At 37.0% G+C, this 18397-nt stretch overlaps 1 protein-coding gene across 7 annotated transcripts in view; it reads left to right on the forward strand.

Annotated features, from left to right (window-relative positions):
* The window catches only part of LOC121735454 (dual 3',5'-cyclic-AMP and -GMP phosphodiesterase 11-like), a 248934-nt gene that overhangs the window by 223339 nt on the left and 7198 nt on the right, over positions 1–18397 (forward strand). For 5 of the 7 annotated variants that reach the window (XM_042126285.1, XM_042126284.1, XM_042126289.1 and 2 more), the window contains 3 exons: positions 10042–10191; positions 10982–11032; positions 15402–15671. In XM_042126285.1, coding sequence (XP_041982219.1) covers positions 10042–10191; positions 10982–11032; positions 15402–15671 — 471 coding nt within the window. The remainder of the gene's footprint in view (positions 1–10041; positions 10192–10981; positions 11033–15401; positions 15672–18397) is intronic. The other 2 variants (XM_042126288.1, XM_042126291.1) reach the window with 1 other exon arrangement.

Genomic DNA, 18397 nt, shown 5'->3' on the forward strand with positions numbered 1-18397 from the left:
TAAAGTACTAAATGTACACCATTTAGGTGTCGATACACCATTTATGGCTCTCTATACCTACCGCGTTAAAATGGCCAAAATAAAAACGTTTAGGGTGGGTTGCACCAGAGGCGTTGTTATAGTTAAATTTATTTATTTATTTATTTACAGTTAATTAAAACGGGTTGAACCCAAATTACATTAATTAACCTAGAACTAAGATAATATTAATACATAATTAAAATAACAACTTAACTAATAGACAATAGTAGAAGCTCTTGCATACTTTCCCTCGTAGAATTTCACACATACTTTCCTTATATCCATTCACTTGTCAGCAAATATATCACACTCGGGGTTGGTAGACAGGAGAGTGTTGAGCACGTCTAAACCACGACACAGTGGGGAATCTGCTCTCGCGACAGAATTGCAAACAGGTAAGGCAAATAGTTTAGGCCGACGGCAAGAGCGGTACCTGCGATAATTGTCGGGCACGAACAAACGGCAAACGAGGGTGTGAAGTTCTGGACAGTCTATAAGTCCACGAAGAAATTTTAAAATTATTAGTACTAGGTCCACACCTCTTCTGACCTCTAGTGAGTGGTATCCTAGGATACCTAAAAGGAAGTTCGTGGGGTACATATAAGGATAATATCCATGAACTCTTTTGTACAGGAATCTTAAAAATGTTTTCTGTACTGTTTCAAGCATCAGTGTTGATGCATCTGTGTGAGGGCTCCAAACACAGGCATCCGTTTCTAATTTACTGCGTACTAATGTATTATACTGTAACTTAATTACATTGGGATTTTTAAAATCCCTCACATTACGGAGAACAAATCCTAAGCGTTTGAAACTTTCTTTGGCAATAGCTGCAATATGGTCTTTAAATGTAAGGGTTTTATCAAAGTATACCCCTAAGTCTTTTGTGTTGTAGACTCGAGTCAAGGGTTGCCCGTCCATTGTGTAATTAAATACAAGAGGCCGTAACTTCCTTCCATATGTCATAACGGTACACTTACTCATATTAAACAGCAGATTGTTCAAAATACTCCATCGGTAGACAGCATCCAAATCTTTTTGGAGAAGTAAACAATCAAGCAATGATTTTATTACCATTATAATCTTCAGATCGTCGGACCATGCTGAGCGTCCGAGAGTAATTCACCAATCTTTTCTATTAAGATATTATGAAGCGCCAGCTCAAACACCTTTGCGATAGTGGGTATGACTGCTATAGGTCGATAATTTTCAACTGATTGAGTGTTACTTGTTTTGGGGATGGGAACGACTCTCGATAGTTTCCATTGCCTGGGATATATTCCAGAGCTGAGCGATCTGTTAAATAGGTGACATAGAGGAGAGGCCAGGATACTTTTGCACGCTTTCAAAATATATGGAGGTACGCTATCAGGACCAATCGAGCTTTGGGCTTTGAGTTTGTTAATTGCCTTTTCAACATTAGCAGGAGTTAACGAAGGAAGAGGAATGTCGAAACCCACACCTACATCACACAAGCAATTTGGATCTAATGTTGGCACTTGAGGCAGAAAAACACTCGAAAAGTACTGAGCGAATGCTTCAGCACTTTTTGTTCCAGTATAGTGGATACCCTTAAATGACACTATTGGTTCGAAACCTCCTTTAGATTTAAGGTTGGTTATGTGCTGCCAGAACTGCTTGGGATTCTTGAACAATCTGCCCTCAATAGAAGAACAGTGTGAGGTATACGCGGCTTGAATGTCGATTTTTACTTTTGATCGCAAGGATCTAAAGTCAGAGTAAGTGCGCTCACAGCGTGTACGTTTCCATTTAGCGTGCAAACGATTTTTTATGCGAATACTATTAACTATTGCTGCGGTGAACCAAACTGGATAACGTCTATTGCCTGAGACTCGCCTCTTTTTCTTAGGAACTGATGTATCAAAAGAGTTGTACAATAACCTATAGAATTTATCAGTAGCCAAACTAACGTCCGTGTAATCTAGGACCTCGCGCCATGGAGTGGAATTCAAGGACTGATATAGCTGGAGAAAGTCAGCTCTACTAAAATTGTAATCCCGAAGTCCATCAATGTTGCTAGGCTCTATGGTCTCTCTAGATTTGCTTGAGATAGTATTAACTGAAATATCAAGGGGTGGGTGGTAGAGGTCGATCGGAACCAGTTCCATTCCTGGACTACGTCAGTCACAACCCGCATCAACACCCTTCTGCACCAACACCACATCTAACTTGCTCCCATGCATGTTCATCACATCATTCACGTCAAATAAATTACAAAAACTTAGGAAATAACAGTAATAATTTTTTATAGATACAGAGGCACTATTTAAATTTAGATCACCTAAAATTACAACATGGCCTTTTATATTCAGTATAAATCCTTCAACGTTACAAAACCATGTCATATAATCGTTGTCAGTCGCAGATGGCTTCATGTAAACTACACATATATGCACTGAGGTACCATGATAGAGGAAGGAGTCCCACAGGTCTTCACCATGGTTCGTTTCGAGTTGATGACATCTTGTTAATGTGATTCCGGAACGCGCCGCTAAAAGAACTGCACCACCCAACGACATTCTATCCCTACGAAGTGCGCACCAGCCGTGAGGACAGATCTCAGAGTCGTCAATCCATACTAATATTATAAATGCGAAAGTATCTCTGTCTGTCTGTCTGTCTGTCTGTCTGTCTCGCTTTCACGCCAATACTACTGAACCGATTGCAATGAAATTTTGTACACAGTTATTCTAGAGTCTGAGAAAGGACATAGGCTACATTTTGATGTGGGAAAATATCTTATTTCCATGAAAATATCGATGAAAATGAATTCGCATTGCGCGTGGCCAGCGCTCATCCCGGGGGTCCTGGGTTCGAGTCCCGCAGGCGGAACAAAAAGTTTTCAATGTTCCTGGGTCTTGGATGTGTATTAAAAAAAAAATTCAAAAATATTAAATATATTTTATGTATAATATTATAAAAAATCCAGAAATATATCGATACAATGAACATTTTAGTTCTAATACGATTCAACAGATGGCGTTTTATTTTTTACTTCATTGTAACATAGAACTAATCATACTTATTAGTTATTATGTTTTTGTTTATAGTTTTTAATACGTTAGAATATTATGTTTAATAATATGATCACTTGGTATACTTAATAATATAATCAATCTATCTTATCTTATAGAACTCCTACTGCATTTCTAATATATGTGACAAGTTGACAACAGAAGGCGTTCTAAAATAAAGGAGTTCAGGTGTACCGTGTTGGCCTATATTCCATCCAGAAAATATATCAATGCAATCAACATTTTAATTCTAATATATGAAAACAGATGGCGTTTAATTTTTTACTTAAATATATTTTATGTATAATATTATAAAAAATCGAGAAATATATCGATGCAATGAACATTTTAGTTCTAATACGATTCAACAGATGGCGTTTTATTTTTTACTTCATTGTAACATAGAACTAATCATACTTATTAGTTACTAGCTGTTGCCCGCGACTTCGTCCGCGTGGACTTCAGTTTATAAAGCGCGATGTCAACAAAATTGGTGTCAAAAGCTTTTATAAAAAAACCCTGGTACCCCTTAAATCAATATTAATACAGCTGTGCAGTGTGCACACAATAAGTATTTCATTTTTTATATTAAACTTTATATTTTATGCCAAATTTTAAAGCTTATTTAGCCCCCCAATTACACAACTTTACCCATAAACTATTTATCATTGATAGTTTTAAGGTTACGTCACTGCACAGATAAAGTACTGAGTTATTTAATACCGTAGAATAGATATAACAATCGAAAAAAATCGAAACTTAAATGTAAGATGATACCACCTCTTATAGAAAGACTTTTGAGCAAGCGTCAGCGCGATGTAGAAGACGCACGGCGCCATCTGTTATGAATTTTTGGAACTAACTTAATTTGAACAAATTTACGCATTTTCACCCCCTGACAACCCTTTTTTCCAGTAAAAAAGTAGCCTATATCCTTTCTCAGGCTTTAGACTATCTGTATACAAAATTTCATTACAAACGGTTCGGTAGTTTTGGCGTTTGGCGTGAAAGCGAGACTGACAGACAGACAGACAGACAGAGATACTTTCGCATTTATAATATTAGTATAGATTATGTGCACACTGCACAGCTGTTTTTGGGTATTTTGATTAATTAAGGGCCGCGCTACACCGGAATGGCAGCGGCGAGGCGAGCACTTTCAGCGCTGCCATTCCGGTGTAGCGCGGCCCTAAGAGGGGTACCACTTACCAGGGTTTTAAAAAGTTTTTAAATTTGACACAAAATTTGTTGACACCGCGCGCTATGAACTAAAGTCCACGCGGACGAAGTCGCGGGCAACAGCTAGTTGACTTATAAAGTGACGCCGCGTTGGATATGTTTTAGATCATTTGACTATAGTTAGAGTTATAGTTAAAGTAAGTGGGTGCAACCCACCCTTAGTAGAGTAGGGTAGGTACTTTTATTTTATCATTCAACAAACGTATATTCGAAACGTGAGGTAGAAACTGTGTGAACATCCCAGACATACAGATTTATTCTAATGCATACACAAATACTGTATTATTTGAATGTACGAGATAAAAAGTCTCAATATTTACTTAGCCCGAAAGCTTTTATTCTAGCTATATTTTAGTATTTTCTATGTTTTTTCTACGGTTTTGCTTGTGTACCTAAGTACAGTGTACCATATGAACTTTTTTGTGGGAAATTACATGAAATAGATTTCCAAACCCAGAACCTTAACTGTACTTTTCATAACATCGTAATTCGTGATACGTGGTGACTGGTGATACGTGGTGACTGGTGATACGTGGTGACTGGTGATACGTGGTGACTGGTGATACGTTCTGTTATTTCCCAGTTTTTGGGGTTCCGTACCCAAAGGGCAAAAACGAGGTCCTATTACTAAGCTAACTAGACCTCTGAAATTTCCACATTGTGAAAAAAAAACAAAATAAAATTAATATTGAAGGGCTCCCTTACAACAAACGTGGCCTTTTTTACTCGGTAACAATAATGGCAACAGTTGGGCGCTTTAAATTTTCTCAAAGGCCTTAATTATAGTAACTTAAGTGTACTTTAATAATCAATAATAATACTTATTTAAATAAAATAAAAAATTTAGGGGGGCTCCCATAGAAAAAACACAATTTTTGGCCAATATTTGCTCTATAACGGTACGGAACCCTTCGTGTGCGAGTCCAACTCGCACTTGGCCTATTATTATTATATCCATGCATTCTAACATAAATTCACAATGTAACAAGAAGCTTACAAAGTTGCGGGCAACTTTGTTGCACCAAATTTGTTTATCCCTGTTTACACTTTTTCCAGTATAAAAACTTTTTATGTCCTTTCCGGTACTCAAAGTATGTTCCATCATAACCGGTTTAGCGGTGTAAGTGAAGAGTTAGAGTAGAAGAGTTAGGCTGTGTTCAAACCAACGTTACGCAGTTTATTGTATTTCCATACATATTCACTTTTTCGTTCACACCTAACCGACAATACGTTATTACGCTAGGCGTAGGCGCAGACATTCGGCGGCTGATTATTATAGCACGTCACTACGCTCCGCGGACGCTGATGACTACGTATCTGCGTCTAGTCGGCATACTGTGAACGAAAAATACCGTATACGCTCACACTGGGGCTCACTGTGAGCCTGCTCACATTCGGCGGCTTACAGTCAGTTTGGTTTGAACACAGACTAAATGAACAGACAGACACATTTTCGCATTAATAATACTAGTAAGGATAGCGGCATTTTGAATAACTATTATTCATTCCTAAGGGTGCCGTTTGGGACATAAATGTAAATGGAAGTGCTTGGTATTACAGAATGCCGATATATTTATAAAGATGTTATCTCACTGCCAATACGGTGGTCCCTGGAGGTCCGATCCCGGGTAAAATATTATACGCTGGGTTGGTCGCTGGAGTATATTATTGAGTTAAACTGTTCAGAGTAGGTCAGAACAGTAAGTGTTAGATTCTAGAAATACTATAGAGTTAATAATCTATGGAATAGCGGAGTTCGTTCATCGCGCGAGAGCCTTACATTTTCCAGGGTAAAAAGTATCCTTCCTTTCCTGGGACTAAAAATCCCCATGCTCAGCAAAATCTGTTCAACAGCTTGGGCGTGAAGGTAACAAACAGTCAGATAGACAGACAGACACATTTTCGTATACATGCATGTATAAGATTAGTATGGATATACATAAAGTTATGATTTTATTATGCCCGAAATGTTTTTTGCGACGAAATTGTTTTACCAACTATTGCCACAGAATATATAATATTAGTTGCTATTGCGCGGGAAAAGCATAATATTTTGTCGCAATAAAAAAATCCTACCTATGCATAATTATGTCCCACGGAGCTAATACAAAGATATGTCCTATTTCAGAGCTCACAGTTTGTCACAGTTTAGCAATAGCAACAGAGTTCACCAATAGCAACAGAGTTTGAGTATAGCAAAAAATAAGTGTACTTCTGACCATCGATCGAGTTCAAAAATTATTTTTTTTTCGAATTTCTATTATGCGCATTTTTTTAAATTCAAACAAAGTATTTTTATTTATTTATTTTATTTAACATTTTATTTTTGTGCAAAAAACCAGAAACGATAGATAATGAAATTTAAAAAAGTTGGTACATGCAGAATTCGGAATTATCTACATTGCATTGTCTAAATTGTATCTTTTGTTGTAATGTTTCCTCATTTAATTTAGCTCAGTAAATGGATACTTGCTTAAAGCTTCAAGTCACGTTTTCGAATCGCTTTATACTAATTATATTAAGCTCCAGTTGAGTTGAGAATTTTGTTCCTAGATACTTGAAATGCATGCAAATATTATTACGGTCGTTTAAGGTTATGGTATTTAACTAGCGTTTTATATTATTGAGACTATACTAAGTTCAACCGTTTATAAAGCTATCAAATTTAATGTTTAATAGCTTTGTCCACACTGTGCCTTTTTCTGTTCGTCAAGGGCATGCGTTGTAGCGCAGTCAACAGCGAACGTGAGGCATGCCCGCGACGCATGCCCTCTGACCGTGTCCAAAACTTCAAAAATGACAATATTGGCGTTGCGTTCCTTGACGCATCCAATTATTGAATGCGCCAATATGAAAGGTGATGACGAAAATTAAAGATGAAAGGTGTACAGTGTGGACATAGCTTATTAGCTTAGAAGTTGATTCATAGGCAGATGGCAGACTTAAGTATTTTGGTCGGGTTTTGTCAAACCCAGCCGACAGATAACGACTTATATTTAAGTTGGCATAAACCGACTAAATGACATAGGTCCGTCAACTGCCTACGAATCAATTTTTTCGATGGTACGTATAAAGTGGCACAATATATAATTTTATGCCACATTATGACTATAATGGGACATATTGATAAAAAATGTGGGTTTACGTTTGGGCCAAATTGGTAAGTATATTTAGGTATTTAACGAATTTCTGGTATCGAAACGTTATGATTTTTACCGTTAGGATCAAGATAAGATCGCCATATATTTTATTTCCTTTTGTTTGTAGGGCGACGCAAAAAAAGTTTTTATATTGCGGAAAAAGTAAATCTCTCAAATGAACATCTCGACTACGCCGAAAATTTAACAAGAAAGTTTATATATAATCCCATTTATTATGTTTATATTTTACTAAAACCCATTTATAACGCTAAAATAATGGCAGTTTGAATTGTTTCGCAAATGTTATTTCAAGTTTGTAATTGTGACGTTAACTGGGTTTCACCGCGACGTCGGTGTTTAAAGTGCTTTTAACTTTTAACTATTTGGGAGACGTCACTATCTATGTATTTCACAGAAACTAATTTCGCTCAAAAAGTATGAAATGTTAATATATTATATCCAAATCATTTAAAAACAGGAACCCGTGACTGTGGCTTATAGTTTTTTTGCAAAATTATAATATGTAACTTGTAAGTAATTGTTTTATGTTACAGTTGGTCTCCGGATTAAAAATGTACACCATAAAATGTTTTTAGTTTTTCCTTACCTTACCAGTTACCACCTAAAATGCGTTTTGCGATTCTTCTTTATTAAAAAACTAGCTGTCCCGGCAAACGTTTCTTTGCCATAATATAAAGTAGGTAATTCGAATAGATAAGTATGTCAATGTCACCATGGCAACGTCGATCGCTATCCCGTCGCACAAACAATGGTCGCCGTCAGTCTCGAGTTGTAATAATTTACTATTATGTATTCAAGAAATGCACTTATCAATATAAAAAGTACCCAGTAGCCGATTCTCAGACCCACTGAATATGCATATAAAATTTGGTTAAAATTAGTAAAGCCGTTTCGGAGGAGTACGCGGCCTAACATTGTGACACGAGAATTTTACATATAAGAAGATGTGACAATAGTATAATAAATAACATTGAAGCTAGGAAGTCCAAAAAAAATCATAGAGAGAGTTAGTACTACTTACTCTCACACTCTACTGCTGTAGAGTAGAGTACTTCTTACTTATTTTTTATAGAAAATATCTATCGAGTGGGGAATAGTAACACATTCGAACATACTTTCATTTATTAGTTGAGGTTGTGCGCATTGCGACAAGTTCTCCCGACAATGCTATTAAACTTATTGTAGAATATTCAACTGGCTTTGTTCATACTGCGGTTGTATTAACACTTTACAAATTCATCACATACTTATTGTACTACACATTATTTGTGTGGTTTAAAAGTACATAATATGTCCAAAAACTCCTTCCTTCCGCGGCTTCGCTCGCGTTAAAAAGTATTATTATATACAAACTTTCATCCCCTATTTGAACCCCTTGGGGTTGGAATTTATCAAAATACTTTCTTAGCGGATGCCTACGTCATAACATCTACCTGCATGCCAAATTTCAGCCCGATCCGTCCAGTGGTTTGGGCTGTGCGTTGATAGATCACTATGTCAATCAGTCAGTCACTTTGAGTTTTATATATATAGATTATGTAGTAACTATTGATCTATATTATCCTAACGTTCAGTATTGCTAGCGGTCTTATGAAAGGTATTGGGTACTCTTTATAGAGTACCCAATACCTTTACTCTTAAGATTTTTTGGTGGCAAGGTGAGCCTTTAATGACTTACTTAGTTTGTTAAAAACATTTTTGTTTTATCCTTCATGAGATACTTTATACATGACCCTGAAAGGCGAAGCGATGAGGAGCATTAGGGCCTGTTTTACAATTGAATATTAATAAATTACGAATAACTTATTAAAATGTTTTGTCTTTTAGTATGAAGAAAGCAGCAATAAATTTCCTTTTCTGTTAAACTGTTTTGCAACACGGATAACCGATAAGCTAAATATCCTGTCTAATGATAAGTACTCACATACGGTTTTACTCGATAGTTTTACTCCAAATCGAGCAAAAACCACCGGACCGCAAAACTTAAAGCATTGGCTCGCATCGAGCCGGCTCGATGTTTCTTTCGAACTTACTCGACGCGAGCCGTCGAGCTTTACTCAAGCGTGTGGACGTGACTTGGAGTGGCGCGAGTCGACCTTCTCCTTGGTTGAACAGACATCTTTTGGCTCGAACGCTTCGGTGAAGCGAGCTTACTCGATAGAGTAATGCTGAATGTGCGGACGAAAACCCAAGCAGCGGGTTTTGCTCGATCGAGTAAAACCAAAGACATATTTTTAAAATGTGTCAGTTTAAATTGAAGTCTTTGAGTAAAACCGTATGTGAGTAATAAATAAAATAAATAAATAAAAAACTCTTTATTCAAACAAACAAAACAGATCAATTTACACAAGTTACAAAAACAGAAATAGTTTGAATTGGCGGCCTTACTGCTGGAAGCAGTCTCTACCAGGCAACCGTAAAAAATGTTTATAGCAGAGCGTGGTTCCGATCCACGGATGAGTACATTAGCTTCGATGCGCTTCAAATTCGCACTAGTATAAATTGACCCTTAATCTTCGTTTATTAATAAGACTGGTCGATTTTAATAATTTCTAAGTTGTTAAATAATAACCTCTTATTTTCAGCTCGTCAACAAATTCGACGGGCTACTGTTCACTAAGAACGACGAGAACTTCGTGGAGGCGTTCGCCATTTTCTGCGGGATGGGCATCCACAACACACACATGTACGAGAAGGCGATCACGGCTATGGCCAAACAGAGTGTCACCTTAGATGTGAGTATTGTTAAACTCGGTTAAATATAATTGTCTCTTTCATTAACATAAAGTAAGAGAGAGACGAGGCGTTCGCCATTTTCTGCGGGAGGGGCATCCACAACTATTAGCTTAGCGAAATTCTTTTTAGTTTTAATCATGATTAACTTTGACCTAAACTGGTGCAAATAGGCTAGCAAAATATCTTTGAGTCACGTTGCTTTTTCTATAGACTTTTCATTCAATTCAATGTAAACGTAAGCGAAAGATAAATTGCCAAAGTAACTAATATGCTAAGTACTCATATACGGTTTTGCATGATAGTTTTACTCGTAATCGAGCAATAACCACCGTGTGAACAGCAAAACTGACGGCTCGCTTCGAGCCGGCTCGATGGAATTAAATATGTCAAATATGTCATTTCCTTCGATTCGAGTAAAACTATCGAGCAAAACCGTATTTAGCAATAAAGTGTAATTTTACTGTAATGTGAGTACTTAGTAATAAAGTGTACGAGTATATTATTGTATATTTATTGTATTCATTCTTTGATTTTGTGACTCTATAGTCTATGGCCTTCGATAACGCCGCACGATAGCGTTCCGAACGATCTAACATATTAATTAAAACATGAAAATGAGGCCTGAACGGAGTTTTTAGCAATCCGAAATTTGCTTACACAAATTTGAATTTCAAACACTCGGTACACAAACTCGACTATTAATGAAATATTAAACAGCCTCTCAAAATAACAATTAATCTTAGCTAACGAATGTTAATCTTAGTTAACGAATGCTTCGTCATGTTTCAGGTTTTGAGTTATCATGCCTCTGCCTCTCTGGACGACGCGCAGCGGTTAAGAGTAAGTGCATTTATAGTTTGTTAGCTAGTTTGTAACATACCATTAGTATAAATAGCCAATATTACGTTTCAGATGTTTTCAGTTTTCACATAAATTGTCGTGAACAATTTTACATAACGTAATATAATATGCTGGAATGGAGACCAAGGCTGGGAACCTCGCGACCTCCAACTAGGTGGGACGACGATCTCCGCTTAGTTGCAGGCCCATGTTGGATGCGAGTAGCAGGAGATCGGTCCTCTTGGCGTTCATTGAGAGAGGCCTATGTCATGTGGACGACTATAGGCTGATATGATGATGATGATGAATATAATATTATTAAGTTCCGTGCCTTCAAGCGTTTTTGTCACAATTACTACTGGCAACAGTCTAACACAATAAATTAATTTAGCTGTAGCATAGTAGTCACTATTATTTTTAACGTTAATTCCCGTGGTGCTTCTCCCCTTCAGTTCTTTGACTTTCGGTCACTGCAACTTTGTGCTGTCTCCCGCTTTATATTGGGAAGGGAATCTGGAATTCTTCCTACTATATACCTATTTTCTTCTGATTAATTTCGTTGCGGGTCCCAAGACAGCTTTAGCATGTCCCTAGGGCTCCCTGAGATCATATCAAAGGGTTTTCGTGGTTGGATCCCGCTGTCGATCCTGGCGACACAGGAGGTACAGTGGTGGGAATGTGTGGTGGGCCAAAGCCCGTTTAAAAAAATATTATTAAGTGTTACTTGAATTAGTCAACGTAAATAATAATATTATGTAAGTTCTATTATGTAGCAGCGCTTCGAAAATTCTTTTAAGCACTCCCTAGATGGTAATTCAGCATTACATGCGTTAAGTGCTGCACGCATGATCGTTTATTGTGTTGATTGATGCGAATGACATGCAAATTGCAAACTACGTGCTGTTCATTAATTGACAAGTTTTTTAATTTTTCATCCTGCAATATGTGCATTACATGTACGCAATGATCGTTTCGCAATCGGCATGTCAGGCAAAAATTAATGTCACGTAAATGCATGTAATGCTGAATTACCGTGTAGGGAGTGTTTTAAATTGATAAGTTTTTCATTCATTTTCACAAGTGAGTGATGAAAATTTAAATTCTCTGCGACCGTCGACCGTGCCAACCCGTTATTATGAAAACGATGAACGTGATTTTCATTTATTTAATAAATTACACCTGTAATTATTTTGGATATGAAACATAACGTTTACCTTTTCGTTGTATGACTTTTCGTCCTTATTACTTGGACGTACGATTCAAAATGGATGATATAAATGTAATGCGAAATATTTCATTCATTTTAAAATGACGCCTTTTTCCAACCTTATTACAATTTGTTCGAAATCCAAACGCTTTATTCAAATGCGGGTGTATTTTCCGACGTTTCAAAATTAATATTTTATGGTATACTGTTGAAATTACTGAATATTATCTTTTTTATCATGATGTAAATTGATAAACAAGCTGAACCTACTTTGCTGCTTAGCTCCTGGAAACGGCTGGGGTGATTTTGTTTAAAATTTTGTGTGGTCTAAAAATTTTTAAACATCATAATATTTTCATCCTCGAAACGTTTGGCAATATTGCTTTAATTGTAAAACTCTTAATTATTATATTGTACGAACTATAGGGTCAGTTACTATTTTATTTTAATGTCCTTTGAAGTTTGAGTATCCGAAGTACCTTTGAATTTCGGAATTATTTTGTTCCAAAAAGCCTAATATAATTCAGGCGCTTCAGACTCCAGGGTATCCGTAGTATGTTTATTGTTTACGGAGATAATGGCTTCTAAAATAATAGACCTATATTCAGGTTTTATTACGGTCTAAATCTAGACTAGAATGTAATTACCAGAGACCTTAGCCCTATTGAATCTTCGTAGAATATTTATTAGATTAAATGTAACAGGGACTCGATATCGACTACTAGCAGTACCTTTAGATCCAATTTCGCCAAAGACTGTTACAGTTAACGATCGAATTAATATAATTTTACCTCTCTCGTTTTTCGTGTGCATGAAAGAGAAGACATGACTTTTTAACAAGCCGATAACACTAATCAATCTAGAAACAGAGTAAAAACGAAATATATCAAACGTGTTTTATAGAAATCAGAATGGCCCAATTGGATTTTGAATATCGAATTTTATTGATTTATTTACGTGTTGTCGAGTGAAATATCTCCGAGAGAATTGTTTGTACTAATAAAAAAGTTAGAGGCAATAAATTGTGCGTTTCTCTCGCAATTCAATTGTTATTGACGTTTTAATTGTGACGTCAAATCTTTATTCAATCACGACTGACGTCCATTTACGTGTATTGCATTGACGTTCGAACATTGTTATTTGTGACGTCATAATTCTGTATCCTGCGTTTATACAACCATGCTCAATGTCGCGCGTCGGCCTTGGTCTCGCCGAAAACAAAAGAGTGTCATATGTTTGTCTACTGTATGCTCATTGAATTGTAACTAAGTAAAAAAACTTATTTGATGTAGTATTAGTCAAAATAAACGGGTGTCGCCAAGCGCTTATTGGCGTTTAAAAAAAATTGCCTTATCGAGTGTTTTTTTTTTTTTTTTTTAATGAAATAAGGGGGCAAACGAGCAAACGGGTCACCTGATGGAAAGCAACTTCCGTCGCCCATGGACACTCGCAGCATCAGAAGAGCTGCATGTGCGTTGCCGGCCTTTTAAGAGGGAATAGGGTAATAGGGGAGGGTAGAGAAGGGAAGGGAATAGGGGAGGGTAGGAAAGGGAATAGGGTAGGGGATTGGGCCTCCGGTAAACTCACTCACTCGGCGAAACACAGCGCAAGCGCTGTTTCACGCCGGTTTTCTGTGAGAACGTGGTATTTATCCGGTCGAGCTGGCCCATTCGTGCCGAAGCATGGCTCTCCCACGTATAATGTGCTCAATCCACTGTTAAAAGTAGCCCAATTCCCACGTTTTATTTTAGACTACATAACGCTGCGCTGTTTATATTAGGTATAGGAATTTGGCTCACGTAACTCTACTTTTATGGTAGAGTATTTATAGAGTTAGCTTACACCACAGTTAATCGTGGCTTAGAACATATCGTCTCGTCTCGCTCCTTCTTCATATTAAAGAAAGAGATGACATGATAGTTTAACGATTAGTAACATAGACTAGTGGTAGTGGTTCTTAGGGCATTATGGTCACGCACGCCCCGTTTGGCTCGCACTCCCAGCATTAGGTGCCAAATGCAACTTAATTATTATTAGATGTGTCACTAGAGTGACTCATTGTCAAGGGTCATTCGCATTAGATGCCGATAATGCGCAGTTGCAGAAATTATGATGAGGGATGAGAATATTATGTATTTTGTATCTTGTATCTTATCTTAGGTATACAAAAAATTGAAAATATAATGTAGTACGCGCAACTTGCGATGCAACAACTTCGTCCGCGTAAAATTTCGTCTATACCATAAAGTTAATATACCTAGCGGAATAGAGAAACAAAGGCCTGAGCAAGAGAGATGTCACTATCAGTAACACTGCGTGGTAAAAAGAGACGTGTGATACATGACAGCAGCACTCTTTTTTTGACGGCCAGTCAGCACGTGCCGCACGTTGACAATTTAATCTCATAGAAATCATGTTCAATCATGCTTGTGTAAGTGTATACGTACACATATTTTTACACACAGATGAAACCAATTTCGGTTACGTTTGACAGCTCGAGATTGTTGCTCTATTCCGCGAGGTATATTAACTTTATGGTCTATACCTATCGCGAGAGCCGAACATTTTCCAGAAATAATTATCTCATTAATCATCATAATCGGTTCAGCAGTTAATTGTTAAAATGTAAACATCCAGATGAATACACTCACGAATTTAAATACTTGTGATAGCGTTTCATACTTTTATACCTAGTTCATTAAAAATCGGCTCAGCCGAGGCGGTACCACAGACATAGATCGAGATAGATACCGCATCCGATCCGATATCCGATAGCAGACTAAAGAACAGACTTTCGAAAGACGAGAATTGCTCGTCGTTTGGGAGCGCGATATGGCACGCAAAGTACATACACATGCGGTATCTATCATGATCTATGTCTGTGGGCGGTACCAATACGTTCACTATAGCAAGTCTCTTAAGTGCTTATAAGTAGTCGGGCTGGCAATAACTTAGAATGCAAGGCTGCATTCACACCAAATTGACTGTCAGTCTTTTCTCTGAGCTATATTATCTCACAGTCAGCTGTCTCACTGCCTCTTTAAATAAGTGTCGTTACTATCTTGAGCAATAATAGCTCACCCAAAGTTTAGTGTGAACGCAGTCTTAGGAACTACTAACCACCCCTATAACGGATCTGAATATAATTTATATTGAGAGCAGCTTTCTTTTTCGCAGAGTCTCCGGATCCCCTCGTCGGCCCACTTCAAACTCCACGAGCTAGACTTCGACGACATTGAGATGACTGACGACGAGACGTTGACGGCTTGTCTCAGGATGTTCCTTGACTTGGATTTTGTCGAACGCTTCCACATCGACTACAGCGTGCTCTGCCGGTGGTTGTTGAGCGTCAAGAAGAATTACCGCAATGTAACGTACCACAACTGGAGGCATGCTTTTAACGTCGCGCAGATGATGTTCGCTATATTGACGGTGAGTTTTTTTAATATGCTTTATTCCATCGCTAGTTTGTGCAAAAGTTTGCAGTTCGGTTCTATATATTATGTACTAAGATTTTGAAAAAAAGATGAAGTTCAGAGGCGTTGAGAAGATTATGAAGCTGCCTCCGCTACAAATACGTAGGTATAATAATAATGAAAATATATTGTTCAATCATCTGTTGTTCTCAGAGCTTCTCTGCTGCATATTTTTTTCGTTTTTTTTCTTACCTGAACAATTTTTAAAGCGCCAAAGTTTCCATTACTTATACTTGGTACTACTAATATAGGTATGTATATTCTGTGCTTATACGAAACCTAAACCTACCAGCGGGGCTAAAATGGTCACATTTAGCAATTCCTCTCAATCAATTCAGCAAATTAATTGTCAAAACTGTCAAACTGACAAATGCCAAATTAGTAATTTAGTACAAATTACTAGACATGAATTGCAAGCAGACTTGCATTTTGCGATTAAAAAAAATGAATCTTATTAATATGATTCTCCGAAGCGACCATTTTAGTCCCGCTGTTACCAATAACGAACTATGCATAACCATGCAAATCCATTCGGACAGATAAATAATATCGGTGATCCTCGACGCGATATGAGATAGTTTTAATCTCGGCACATACAAATATTTGCTTGATGAATATGAACTGACGTCAGCCTTATCGCTCCGAGTCGGCTGGAACCTGGAATACAGACGGAATACATTAATGTTGAAACTTATTCACTCTGAGAAGTGTGAATTTGTTTTTAAATTTAGATTTCGGCTGTACATTAACGTGGTAGTAGTAACCCCGATTCTGCTAATATTATAACGTTGGATTAAAACCTGTAGGTTTGAATTTGGGGGGGTGAATTTTGAAAATCCTGTCTTTGGGGTCGAAAGCTATTTAATATTTATATTTTGATCGCGACTGTACGTAAACTCTCTTTTTATTTGGCGTCGATTTTTGAAAAAAATCTTTAAGGGGGTGAAAGGTTTCTCAAAATTCAACCCCTTGATAAGGGGTTAAAAACTCTTTTTTGGGTTGAAAGTGTCATGACAGATTTCTACACAATCTGTCATGACCCAAGCTATCCAGTAGACGAATAAGTAATTCTATCAAAATATACGATCTTTATATTACATGAATAAATAAGATTCGGGATATGAAATGTGAGGTGTTGCTGGATTTTAGGGCTCGTAAAAAGTCTCTACAGCCAAGTCGATTACGGTACACACTGAAGTATCTAAGCTTATTACTCTCGGTGTAATAATTTCAAGAAAAAAAGACAAAAATATTATGAATACTTCGTATTCGAGAGTTCAAGACATGAGTGGACGAAGTGGGTAACTAACAATTTGACAACTGCGGGGCTAAAATGGTATCTTTGGAGAGTCGAATTATAATATTATGATTAATTTTTAAAACCGCAAAATGCAAGTCTGCTTGCAATTCATGTCTAGTAATTCGTACTAATTTGACATTTGTCAGATTGACAGCTTTGACAATTCATTCATGCTGAATTATTGATTGAAAGAAAAATTGCTAAATGTGACCATTTTAGCCCCGCTGTCGTTTTTTGCATAAATGGAGGCTTCGGGACCAAGAAAATGATTTGAAATCATAAAAAATAAAAATGTAGATTCTATGTATAGTTAGATATCCTATCATTGGCTGAAATTGATGAAGTAGGTCAGCAACAAGGATTGTTCAAATTATAACGAAATTAAATTAAGGAATTTAAAAAAACCCCCGCCAAAACAACTTTAAAAAGTAATGAAATAATATTTACTGCCTTTAAGTTCAAATAATTCCTAACTTGTGTAAAGTAATATTTTAGTCCATAATTGTTGTCACGGTGTGTCGGGGGATCGCCAAGTAAACTACAACCTACAACCGCCAAGTCGCTGGTTACCTATCTCGATTCAGATCACTGTGAATGATCCTTAAACTTGTTATGTGAAATCAAACATCTACATTAGCGGTCCCCCGACACACCTTGACAACAATTATGGACTAAAATATTACTTTACACAAGTTAGGAATTATTTGAACTTAAAGGCAGTAAATATTATTTCATTACTTTTTAAAGTTGTTTTGGCGGGGTTTTTTTTTAATTCCTTAATTTAATTTTATTTCATACTTTTTAAACTTGTGTTGGTTATTATTAGTGCAGAATAATTCCTATCAACAAAATCATATTCTCATGATTACTATCTATCAATGTCCTTTTCGATGAGGCCGTTAATATGAGCCCAAACATGAAACCTCCACTTTGGGTTCATACGAAGCTCGGTTCCTATAGAATCCAGGTGGTGCTGCAGCAGCAGCATGTAAATATTTACTGTTTATACTATATCTACTTCTTACTGGTTGTCGCAATTAAAATGAGCCCAAACACGAAACCTCTGCTCTAAGTTGGCGAGGAATTGGATATCCCATTGATTACCAGGTGATGCTGCAGCACCAGGTCAACTTTCCATTATTATGTGTATACGTTTATTGTATATTCACAAATGTCACGAACTAGAATGAAATATAAAACCCATCAAACGACTACAAGTTGCTAACGGCCTTCCATGAACCAGATAAACCCTGATTGTCCAGCACTGAGCAGGCTGATGATGATGAATTATAGCTAAGAACACTCTCGATCATGTCAGCTTTCAAACAAAAAAAACTAGATCAAAATCGGTCCACCCGTTTGGATGCTACGATGCCACGGAC

This window comes from Aricia agestis, chromosome 17 (assembly GCF_905147365.1).
Source record: "Aricia agestis chromosome 17, ilAriAges1.1, whole genome shotgun sequence".
NCBI classification, from domain to species: Eukaryota; Metazoa; Arthropoda; class Insecta; order Lepidoptera; family Lycaenidae; genus Aricia; species Aricia agestis.